At 38.3% G+C, this 12,885-nt stretch overlaps 1 protein-coding gene across 2 annotated transcripts in view; it reads left to right on the top strand.

Annotated features, from left to right (window-relative positions):
* S1PR5 (sphingosine-1-phosphate receptor 5) overlaps nucleotides 1-12,665 on the top strand; it is a 44,160-nt gene extending 31,495 nt beyond the window's left edge. For both annotated transcript variants that reach the window (XM_053717925.1, XM_053717924.1), the window contains one exon: nucleotides 6,479-12,665. In XM_053717925.1, coding sequence (XP_053573900.1) covers nucleotides 6,780-7,925 — 1,146 coding nt within the window. In that variant the 5' untranslated portion in view covers nucleotides 6,479-6,779 and the 3' untranslated portion in view covers nucleotides 7,926-12,665. The remainder of the gene's footprint in view (nucleotides 1-6,478) is intronic.
* Nucleotides 12,666-12,885: the final 220 nt, after the last annotated feature.

The raw sequence follows: 12,885 nt of genomic DNA, 5'->3' as shown, positions 1-12,885 counted from the left end.
TATTTGGTTAGCGCACGTCAGGTTTTTCTTGCGCGCAAACTTTTTACTTTCAACATGTAATACGCGTGCTACCTGACATGCAAAAAAAGCATACTTCTAGCGAAAATGTACTCGTGAGCGAAAGTGCTAAATAACGTGCCACTTGTAATCTGGCCCTTTTTATGGGTTGCGTTTAAAAGACCAGCTATATTATTTACAAAAAAAAAAAATAGTAAAGGAACAATTTCTCATACATTTCATACTCTGCAGCTGGTATAACAAGTCACTGGGAAAACAATTTTACAGAACACTGTCCCTTTAAGCACAATCAATACCAGATGCACAATCTGCAGGGAGAAAGGCTCTCAAACTTACAATCTGAAGGAGAAGGAAACATACTTTCAGCTTTCCTGATTTTCCTTAGGACTATCTTGTTTTTAGCTTCCTGTCCCGTGGTATAATTGTGTTGGGAGCCTGGCCCTCATTGTTAAAGTCTGCCAGGGATGTATGCGGTTGTGGGAATCAGATATTGGATTTTTATGGACCTAGGTATATGTTTGTGCGCATACTATGAATCTCTTGCAGTTTACAGTCAAGTCAAAGGGGCCTATCTATCAAGCTCCGGATAGAGCTTGAGGCCCCGTGTTTCTGGCGAGCCTGCAGGCTCGCCAGAAACACCAGTTATGAAGCAGCGGTCTAAAGAGCGCTGCTCCATAACCTGTCCGCCTTCTCTGAGCAGGCGGACAGACATCGCTGCAATTCAACCCGATCGAGTACGATCGGGTTGATTGACACCCCCTGCTGGCGGCCCATTGGCCGCGAGTCTGCAGGGGGCGGCGTTGCACCAGCAGCTCCTGAATCCGGAATGCTGAATACGGAGAGCGTATTGCTATCCGTATTCAGCGAGGTCTGGCGGACCTGATCCGCACTGTCGGATCAGGTCCGCCAGACTTTGATAAATAGAGGCCAAAGTATGGAGAAAAACTGACGCAGAATCCGGAGAGCTTGGAAAACAGTAATGAGAGAATTTATTTTGCATTTATATATGAATTTCCTATGTTTTCTTTCATACACAATTTTGACAGGAAATAATTTTTTGATCCTCTTGCTGTATTAAAAAAAACAAAAAAAACAGCATATTTATATGCTGCTGTTTCATATGGGGGACAAAAAATGTGTAAAGTACAGTGACCCTTTAATTCTAGAGAATCACATAAATAGGCTGCCATGCTTTTCATTTAAAAGTGCTACACAGTTTCCTCATAGACCAGGGAGAAGCTTTACACAATTTAGTGAAGTAGACAACCAGGGGAAACACATTTTCACAGGGTCCCTTACAGTTTTTAAATACTGATGAATATTGGTCTCATGTTTTCTCTGTTATATTCTGTATTAGTTTGTTTTCAAAGCTGTAGAACAATCTGCAGTTGAAACCAACTTCACTTTCACTTCTTTGACTGTTACCAGTGTAGGTTCTACAGGGGTTGGAAAAACACCCTCAGTCTTTTAGATTGCACCCCCATTTTGTCCCTTCACGCCACAACTATGATATTCAAGTCATCCCTCTCATCACCCAGTAAAGCCCCCAGGCCTTCTATCCCTATCCACAGACCGTCCTCAACCTCTCCCAACCCGCACTCATTCCAGCCATCGATCACCCTCACAGATGCCCATTAGCCCTCACATTTATTGAGTGCTGGAACCACCACAGAATGGTTAATTTATTTGAGGAAATAAACTTTGAAATAGAGTAAATAACATTTTAAAGGTAATTGTCATTCACATGTTAAAGGGACAGTGTACTGTATTTTTTCTCTCCTCTGTAATCTCACCCTAATGATCTATTTAATCTGCTGGAGAGTATTAAATTGTTTACTGAAAGCTCCATTACGTTTATTTTGCAATTTGAAGTATCTGTTTTGCCAGTTGTATCCCCACCTATATTGAATATTGCAGCATTAAATACTGGTTATAGAAAACCGGTGTAAACAATAATGTTTAGATTAAATCATGCTCCCATTGGGGTGCGTGACAAAGAGGTACTAAAATGTTACATTTCTATTGTATTCTCTAAGGGCCTTACTACTCAGGCCAGGGCCGCCGCAAGATATTTTAGGGCCCCTTACTTAACCATTAATCAAGCGTCCCCCCCTTGACATGTGCAATTTTTGACCAAGTGACTAAAACGTATATGCACTTTATTCTTAAGTGTAGTCAATGTTGTAAAAGTAGTAACACACAAACACAGACGCACACACTCATACACTGAAACACACACTCACACATAAGGATTCACATATAGACACTCTAGCAGACACGCAAAGAAACACACAAACACACTCAGACACAGACACCCACACAGACACTCAGCACTTGTTTACATTGACCTGACAAGTAATGAGGCAGACTACAGTTTTGTCAAAAAAAGGAGATTTACAAGACAAAATATGGAGTTCGGATGATCTTTTTGTCAAGGAAGATGACAACTATATAATGACAACAGCATGCAGTGGCTGAAAGGAAGGGCCCTGAACTGCCTAAACAATAATTTAAAGGTTAAGTGGTGGATTGGTGACTTCCGGAAAGGTCTCATTAGTCTTAAAGTCTGTAGAAAGATGTGAATAATCAGTAGTAAGGTCAAAATGACCTGAAAAGGAACAGACAATAGACACACACACTCAAACACAAACTTGCACATACACCCAAGGAAACACCCACAGAAACAGCCTCAGAAAACACACAAAGACATACACACTCACAGACACACACAAATACATATATACACACACACATGCACAGAGACACCCACAGAAAACACACACACACACACAGAGACACCCACAGAAAACACACAAAGACATACATACACACACACCCTCACTGAGACATCCACAGAAAACACACAAAGGCATACACACACACACCCTCACAGAGACACCCACAGAAAAGGCACAGACATACACACACACACCCTCACAGGGACACCAACAGAAAATACACAGACATATGCACACACCATCACAGCGACACCCACAAAAAAACACACAAAGACATACACACACAAAAAAATGTTTTTATGGACCCTTGGCCCCACCATACAACTACCACACTGAAGTTACAATCCGAAATAGCAAAAAGAAATAAAAAAACATTAACTAAGTAAGTCCTACCTCCTCTGCAAATGTAAGTGATCTGCCGACTCAGGCACACACTGTACAAACTGAAGTGCCAAGTCTGTCTCACACTGTGCATAGTGGTTTAGTGCACATTCAGAAATCCTCTCAAATGCTAATGCTTTACTCCTTGTAATGACATTTCCCACGCTCAATAGGACTCAGCTTTAGCGCCCTCTGGTGACTGCCAAAATTTAATTTTTTTTCATATATTTTTTTAATAATAGTTGTGTTTGCCTCATAGGGCCCCCTGGCCCAGTGGGCCTCTGACAGGACTGGAGTCACCCCTTTCAACCCCTGATAGCAGCCATGGCTCAGGCTACATATTCTAAGATGTCTCATTGGTACAGTGAGGACCTTAAAAAAAATTAGTAGCACAAATTTTATCTTGAGAATTGTTTATGTTGCTATGTAGTGTTCTTTATGTGAAACAGAGACTCCTAAATTACAATAAAAGGTCTAAAAGGTTTTGCATATTAGGCAAGGTTTTTGAATAATAGGCTCTAAGTATTGGTCTTTAAGTTAACAATGAGAAATAAGACAAGGAAGACTTTGTGTAAATAATTAGACAAATAAGATAACAAGGCTTGATTTACCTACAAACTCAGCCCATTTGATCAGGTTGTGGTTTTGGTTAGCATAAAGAGCTATTTCATATTAACACTTAAATCTAAAGGAATAATTTACCATACATTTTAAACTCAGCAGCTGGTTTAACCCCTTAACGACTGAGGACGTGCAGGGTACGTCCTCAGAAAAAAGGCAGTTAACGCCTGAGAACGTACCCTGCACGTCCTCAGTGTGGAAAGCAGCTGGAAGCGATCCTGCTCGCTTCCAGCTGCTTTCCGGTTATTGCAGTGATGCCTCGATATGGAGGCATCCTGCAATAACCTTTGTAAGCCATCCGGTGCAGAGAGAGCCCTCTCTGCACCGGAGATCGGTGGCTTACTGCGTTGGTGGGTGGGAGCCGGACCGGGAGGCGGGTGGCGGCCATCGATGGCCCTGGTTATGTTAAGGGGGGCGGGATCGTGGGCGGGGGTGGCTGGGGGCGCACACGGGCACGCGCGCGTGCACGGGAGGGTGGGGGCGGGCGCGTGCACGGGGAGGGAGCGGGTGGGAACCGCTACACTACAGAAAATTTTGAAAATTAAAAATTTTGAAAGTCAAAAATTAAAAAAAAAAAAAACGATCAGCAAGGTGGTGGGGGTTTGTCTGTGTGGGGGTGGGGGAAGCTACACTACAGAAAAGAAAAACAAAACAAAAAAGCACTTTTTATTGCACTTTTTATTGCAAACTGGGTACTGGCAGACAGCTGCCAGTACCCAAGATGGCCCCCAATAAGGCAGAGGGGAGGGTTAGAGAGCGGTTTTGGGGGGGATCAGGGAGGTTGGGGGCTAAGGGGGGGATCCTACACAGTAGCATATGTACATATGCTAAAAAAAAATATTTTTTTTAAAAAACCCTTTAATTTTAGTACTGGCAGACTTTCTGCCAGTACTTAAGATGGCGGGGACAATTGTGGGGGAGGGAAGGGAAGGGAGCTGTTTGGGAGGGATCAGGGGGTGGGATGTGTCAGATGGGAGGCTGATCTCTACACTAAAGCTAAAATTAACCCTGCAAGCTTCCTACAAACTCCCTAATTAACCCCTTCACTGCTAGCCATAATACACGTGTGAGGCGCAGCAGGATTTAGCGGCCTTCTAATTACCAGAAAGCAACGCCAAAGTCATATATGTCTGCTATTTCTGAACAAAGGGGATCCCAGACAAGCATTTACAACCATTTGTGCCATAATTGCACAAGCTGTTTGTAAATGATTTCAGTGAGAAACCTAAAATTGTGAAAAATTTTAAGTTTTTTTTAATTTGATCGCATTTGGCGGTGAAATGGTGGCATGAAATATACCAAAATGTGCCTAGATCAATACTTGGGGTTGTCTACTACACTACACTAAAGCTAAAATTAACCCTACAAGCTCCCTAAAAGCTCCCAATTAACCCCTTAACTGCTGGGCATAATACACTTGTGGTGCGCAGTGGCATTTAGCGGCCTTCTAATTACCAAAAAGCAAAACCAAAGCCATATATGTCTGCTATTTCTGAACAAAGGGGATCCCAGAGAAGAATTTACAACCATTTATGCCATAATTGCACAAGTTGTTTGTAAATAATTTCAGTGAGAAACCGAAAGTTCGTGAAAAAATTTGTGAAAAAGTGAACGATTTTTTGGATTTGATCGCATTTGGCGGTGAAATGGTGGTATGAAATATAACAAAATTGGCCTAGATCAATACTTTGGGATGTCTACTAAAAAAAAATATATACATGTCAAGGGATATTCAGGGATTCCTGAAAGATATTAGTGTTCTAATGTAACTAGTGCTAATTTTGGAAAAAAATGGTTTGGAAATAGCAAAGTGCTACTTGTATTTATGGCCCTATAACTTGCAAAAAAAGCAAAGAACATGTAAACATTGGGTATTTCTAAACTCAGGACAAAATTTAGAAACTATTTAGCATGGGTGTTTTTTGGTGGTTGTAGATATGTAACAGATTTTGGAGGTCAAAGTTAGAAAAAGTGTGTTTTTTTCCATTTTTCCTCATATTTTATCATTTTTTTTTATAGTAAATTATAAGATATGATGAAAATAATGGTATCTTTAGAAAGTCCATTTAATGGCGAGAAAAACGGTATATAATATGTGTGGCTACAGTAAATGAGTAAGAAGAAAATTACAGCTAAACACAAACACCTCAAAAATGTAAAATTAGCCTTGGTCCCAAACGGACAGAAAATGGAAAAGTGCTGTGGTCATTAAGGGGTTAACTAGTCGTTGAAAACACATTAAGGGGAAACCAATTTTACAGTACAATGTCCTTTTAATTTTGCTGCTTTTACTGTTATTATCCCCTTAATTAGAATTTAAAGGGATAATTTTTCTTCCATGATTCAGATATAGAATGCAATTTCAAAGACATTTTTATTGTACTTCTGTTATCACAATTTCTGCGTGCACATGTCTGGAGCACTATATGGCAAGAATGTTATGCATTTACAAGAGCACTAGATGGCAGCACTATTTCCTTTAACATATTTTCTACCATTTGTCCTTCTTCTGATATCACCCATTCCTTTTGTAAGGTATAATTATTTTAAAAGGTGAAAACCTTAGTAGTAAATGCATGATACAATTATCTGTACAAAATCATACTAAGTCGAGAGAATAAAAAAAATGTAAAAGTATTTTTGTGAGATCTTTTAATGGTAAATAGCACATTTATTTTAAAAAAACAACAACTTTATTTTCTGTTTGTCTTATTTTTCAGGCTATATTTGAGCCAGAAAGCTGGAAGGAGTTTCTTCTATCAAAATACTCTGTAAAAATGGAAACGAGACAACAATAGTCCTTGGTGCTGACTACTACAGGAAACAAACCATCATTTTAGATGTAATCCTATAAACCTATGAAATCACTGATCTAAGAAAAGGTTCACAGACTTAACATTTGTTCACATAATCCCACTTCTGTGGATGACATCCCTCAATTTAGAAATGCTTTTTTCTCAGAACTGAGCTCCATACTGGAGTTTAGGAGTAGAAACTGGTCAAAAAGGACGCTGAGACACCATGGATCATCAACATAGACTGAGTCGGTTTTATAGGGAGTACCAAAATAGTAATATGATCGCCCTTCACTACAACTACACAGGAAAGCTAAGTACCAGTAGGTACAAAGGAGGATTAAAGGCAGAAGCAGTGGTCTTTCTGGTGGTTTGTGTCCTCATTGTCTTGGAGAATCTTATTGTCCTCCTGGCCCTCTGGCGCAATAAGAAGTTTCATGCACCTATGTTTTATCTTCTTGGAAACCTCACTTTGTCTGACTTGTTGGCAGGGGTGGCTTATATGGTCAACATAGTGATGTCAGGTGCAAACACCTTACGCCTTACACCCGCAATGTGGTTTATAAGAGAAGGTGGTGTATTTGTTACATTGACTGCATCCATTTTCAGCTTGCTGGCGATAGCCATTGAGCGTCATATTACCATGGTCCGTATGAAGCTCTACAGTGGTGACAAGAAGGGTCGAATGGCCCTACTCATTGGGGCAAGTTGGCTGGTGTCCATATTTTTGGGTGTATTACCTATCTTAGGATGGAACTGCATTGATAATCTCCCTTCTTGCTCTACTATCTTGCCATTGTATTCCAAGGACTACATTCTGTTTTGCATCAGTGTCTTCTTGGCTATCCTTATCTCAATTGTGGTCCTTTACCTTCGAATCTACAGGATTGTAAAACTCAATAGTCAGCGTCTGGGTACCCTTCGTAAGGGAGTACTGAGAAAATCCCAAAAGTACATGGCTCTTCTGAAAACTGTTACCATTGTTGTAGGCACATTTATTGTTTGCTGGCTTCCTCTCTTCATACTCCTTCTTTCTGATGTCTCTTGTGAAGTTAATAGTTGCCCAGTTCTTTTTAAAGCTGACTACTTTCTTGGCCTGGCCATGATCAACTCCCTACTCAATCCCATCATCTATACTTTGACAAGTCGGGACATAAGGAGAGCCATCTTGAAGCTTGTCTGCTTCCTCTGTATAGTCACAGAAGAGGGTGAGACTAAACGGCGTTTTGGAATTCTCCCTGTTTTGGAGAGAAGCACCAGCAGATCTGAAAAATCTTCTCATAAACAAGAAGGACTGGAAACCACAGTGTCTTCTGGAAATGGAACACCAACTCCAGTGAAGCCTCTGGTGGCAAAAACAGTGGACTATTAATATATCTTTCGATCCTTAATTACCAAAAATAATCAGACTTTGCTCTGCTACAAGCAAAGAGCACCTCTAAATGATCTAAAGTTCAATGGAACAACATAATATGTCATATTCATTAAGAATATTTGCAATATGCTTGCATTTAGAGAAATGCTTTCTAGAAAATCACAAGTTTTGTGATTACCTTTTTTGTGTATATAACCCAGCATTCTCCAGTAACTCCAAATCCACTTTTATATCAATACCCACACGAAAACATCAATAATATGCACCATGTTTTTCAAAAGCGTTTAACAGAAAATACCATGCATTTATTGTAAAGATAGAGAACACACCTATATCGATATATATAAATCAATCTTAGCTATTCATACATTCTTTATCTTTTTACTGAGTTACCATCGAAAAAAAAAATTAAAAATTGTATATAGTAATATTACATCTGAAAACTAGAGAGCCAGACCTGCTAGGAGTAGACGTGTGCATTCGGATCCTTTGTTAGGATCCGAATACGTAAGAAGGCAGCCACTCGTGGCCTTCAGCTCTTTTCGGAGCCAGATTTCTTCTTCTGAAAGTGCAACACACTTTGATCTGTTTTGCACAGATCTTAGTGTGTTGAACTTTCACAAGAAGAAATTCGGCTCTGAAAAGACCCGAAGGCCACGGCGGCTGCCTTCTTACGCATTCGGATCCTAACAAAGAACCTGAATGCACGCATCTACTAGAAAGCCAGACATTAATATATATATTTTTGGATAAATATGGGAAAGAAAGAGATCTGGTAAGCTGTAAACTTTAAGTTGGCTTTCTACACTCAGAATTTAATAACACAAAATAGTAGACTTCATAGGTTTAACTGTGTAAAGATTAGTGGCTTTTCAAAGAAATATATAATAAAAAAATATTTTTTTAAAATAATTAGTCAGGCTGAATGTGGTAGCTTAGTGTCACTACTGACAAAGAGCTGTCTGCAGTGGGTAAAGGTTTTGCCACATTTGTTTGAAGCAGCAAATGTGGGTTACAGTCATTCTGTACAAATGTTGAATGTTTGACAGTTTTGAATGTTTTTTTTATTTAAAGAGCATGTGGCATTTGGAACTGTGAAATTAACATTTGTGCCGTACAAACTTTTGATGGTGGAAATTAATGCTAAAGGAATAATTTATTTGAACAAAGTAAGTCATGCGTATATTGCAGCTCCAAGCCCAAATTTCAGAAAGAATCATGAAACAGAATGACTGGTATATAGTATGGCATATGAACACTTTAGTTTAAATACTAATAATTTACCCAGGTTCACTCAAATCTGGCCGGCCACTCCCAGACCTCTTTGTTTATATTATTATTGTTTATTATATTTTTAATTTTAGTAATTAAAGAAAATAATTTATCCTCGGCTTTTCTGATAAGGCTCAATTAGGTCTGATGTTAAATCTAATTCAAATGCAAAAATTAAATGCTCCTATATTGTCAGAACATTATTTTTTTTGCATTATTAATTCTAGTTAACTATAGGTGCAATACACTTAGGTAAAGTCAAATGAAGCATTGCATCTTCCCAGCAGGAACGGCAGGAATTGGTTCTGTGAGCCAATCAGGAAGTCAATTTTGCAGCCCTTATTTGTTAATTATAGTCATAAAGATATGTGTTTTTGAATAACCACATTGAGTGCTGGGATTTTTAGTATGTATTACTGAGCACTACACTGCAGCCACACAGTTTAAAATCGCCCCAGATGTTAATCTTACTTGTTGAGGATTCTGGGAATTAGATTAAAACATTTTGGCCTACCTATAATGTAATATAAATAATAATATTGTTACAGACCTGTGACAAATGTTTGCTAGGTCTGAGATTGTAAACAGATACTGTATAATTTGTGTATAGTTGTACATAGAGTACCATATTCATAATTAAGTTAAATATGCATTAAATAGACAATAAATGTATCATTTTGTAAACTGCTTAGTAATAATATCAGTTAACAGGTCTGTTTTTTCCCCCAAGTGCTGTATTTAATACCCCATGTGTGTGCCTGATTACTTACATGCCATTTAGCCTCTTAGGCCCAAGTATTTTTTTAAGTTATGACTTACTTTTGTACATCAGCTTTACCACTTAAAGGGAAAGTACACTGTAAAATTGTTTTTATATTAATGTATTTTTAATGACTTGTTATACCAGATGCAAAGTATAAAATGTATAAAAATTGCATTTTCAGGTTTATGAAGTAGCTGGTTTTGTGCCTTTAAACCACTGCCTATTACAATGGGTTGAGCTTCAGATAATATCATATCTCATTATGTTATCACTTTGTGTACACACACTTGCTTCCTTATCTTATATTTTTCTGGAAAACTAAAGCTCAATACATAGAGGGAACAATGGAAAATGATCATTTTATTACTTAACTATCCTGCCCCCCACTTTGAGTTTAATTTCTTCTGCTGGCTGTGTTCACTTAGGCTATTCAATAGCTGAGACTCCAGTATCAAAACTTTCAGTATAGTTTGGACACCACAAGCTAAATCAGCTATTTCAAAGGCCAAAATGGGGTAAATCAGCTACCTGTAAACAATTTAATACACTCCAGCAGCAGGTAAAATGGATCATTGGGGGCAATTTAAATGTGAGAAGAATTTTGGATGAACTGTCCCTTTAATGTTTTTTTTGGTTGAGGAGTCATTAGCCAGTGATGAAAAGGTTGCAGGAGCACACTTTGCTTTCTTTCACTGGTGTAGGTTATACCATCATCTGAATCATAATGTAAAAAAATGCTTGGGTCTAAGGGGTGGCTGGTATGTAAGTGATCAGACACCCATGGGGATGTTAAATGTGTAATTACTGAATGTTCTTTGTGGGAATGAACTAGAGCTATGCCTTTCTGATGACTATGCAGTGCTTACCAATTGTACGTTTAGGTTTACTGTATCTTAAAAGTGGTGGTAAATCCTAGTGTTTCAAAAACATTAGGATTTACCAGCACTAAAAATAAATAGGACCTTCAGTGATGTCTTTGTAAAAAAAGTCTGTTAATCGTGCCTCCTCAATAAATTAAAAGGACAGTATACTGTAAAATTGTTTTTTCCCTTAATGTGTTTACAATTGCTTTTTTTACCAACTGCAGAGTAAAATATGTATGAAAATTAGCTTTTTAAGGTTTATTTCTGTATATTAAAGCTCTGATTTTGTGTTTTGAAGCCACAGCCTAATAAAATAGGTTGAGCTTGTAGGTATAATCAGATCTCATTACTGTATCACATTGTGCACATATACCTGCTTCTTTATCTTATATCTGTCCTTAAAACAATCACCAATACTTTGAGAGAACAATGGAAAATCAACATTTTATTACCTTATCTCTGCTTTATCACACTGGGAGTGTAATTTCTTATGCTGGCTGTGTTTACAAAGTTTATTTATAGCTGGTACGCGCGGCCACAAACTTTCAGAATAGGTGGGGATACCACATGCTAAATTAACTATTTCAAATGCCAATATAAGGGTAAAGGAGCTACTTGTAAACAATTTAATACACTCCAGCAGGTAAAGTGGATCATTGGGAACAAATTAAAGGGGAGAAAATTTTTGAGTAAACTGTCCCTTTAAATGGCTCCGGCCGCCCACCGCACTGCTCTCTTTTTTTCAATTACGTGAGGTTTCCACCTCTAAGCCAATAGCTGTGCTAGCTGATCGGCACTGTTCTGGATGCTAGCACAGCTATTGGCTTAGAGGTAGAAATGTCACCTCATTGAAAAAAAGACCACTGTGCCGTGGGCGGCCGTAGCCACTTAGTTTAACGAGGAGGCAACAGCACAGAACGGGTACGGTTAGCACACCTTTTTACAGTCATCACTGAAGCTCCTATTTATTTTCAGTTCTGGTAAATCCTAGCGTTTTTGAAACACGAGGATTTACCATACATAGTCCTCAAATACTAAAACAAAATGCATTTGAAATAATCCTGAGTTAATCTAGTCATTGCTTGTGAACATTTTGCGCTGTACAATAGTGGTGTATGCTTATACACAGATTATGAACATGCTTTGCAATAGAATGTTGCATCTTTCTATAATAAACATGTAGCACACTGTGGGCTAGATTCTAGTCTTGTTGCAAAAGTGAACATTAAAGGGATATGAAACCCACATATTTCCTTTCATGAAACAGATAGAGCGTGCAAATTTAAGCAAATTTCTAATTTACTCCTATTATCAAATTTTCTTTGTTCTCTTGGTATCTCTATGTGAAAAACAGGAATGCAAGCTTAAGAGTCGGTCCATTTTTGGGCCACCAATCTGTAAGTTCTACACATCGTGCTGAACTAAAAATGGGCCGGCTCCTACGCTTACATTCCTGCTTTTTCAAATAAAGATACCAAGAGAACGAAGAAAAATTGATAATAGGAGTAAATTAGAAAGTTGCTTAAAATTGCATGCTCTATCTGACAGAAAAAAATGGGTTTCATATAAAAGCACAACTGCACAGGAAGTCGGTTAGTCAGCATGCCACAATGAAGCCAGACATTTTCTAGCTACAGCAAAGTGTATCTGCTGAGTTAAATATTCTTACCCTCTGATTAGACACACCATCTGGAACTAGAGAGAGCTGACTTATTGATACCAATGCCATCTGCTAATGTTACTATGGCGGCACATACCCAGTCATTGAATAATGCTAAGATGCGGAAATACATTGTAATATAATACAAAGATAAATAAAGAAAATGCTGAGCTTCCTTTTATAGTTGTTAAAAGAAGAATTGTGCCTGTTAGAGAAGGTATTTGTGGGCAACTGCATCATTTGCATAAGTACCAATACGGCCTAAAAATAAAATTTAAAAAAAAACCATTTTTTTTTAGTATCTAAAGTCATTTTTTCTTCATATAGTTGTGATGGGACTAGATTCTGCTACAGCTGGTTAATTATCTTTGTCCCCTGTCATTATGAAGCTGAATATTT

This window comes from Bombina bombina, chromosome 6 (genome assembly GCF_027579735.1).
Source record: "Bombina bombina isolate aBomBom1 chromosome 6, aBomBom1.pri, whole genome shotgun sequence".
Taxonomy (NCBI): domain Eukaryota; kingdom Metazoa; phylum Chordata; class Amphibia; order Anura; family Bombinatoridae; genus Bombina; species Bombina bombina.
The sequence above is the reverse complement of the archived record's forward strand: the minus strand, read 5'-3'. Positions and strand labels throughout refer to the sequence as shown.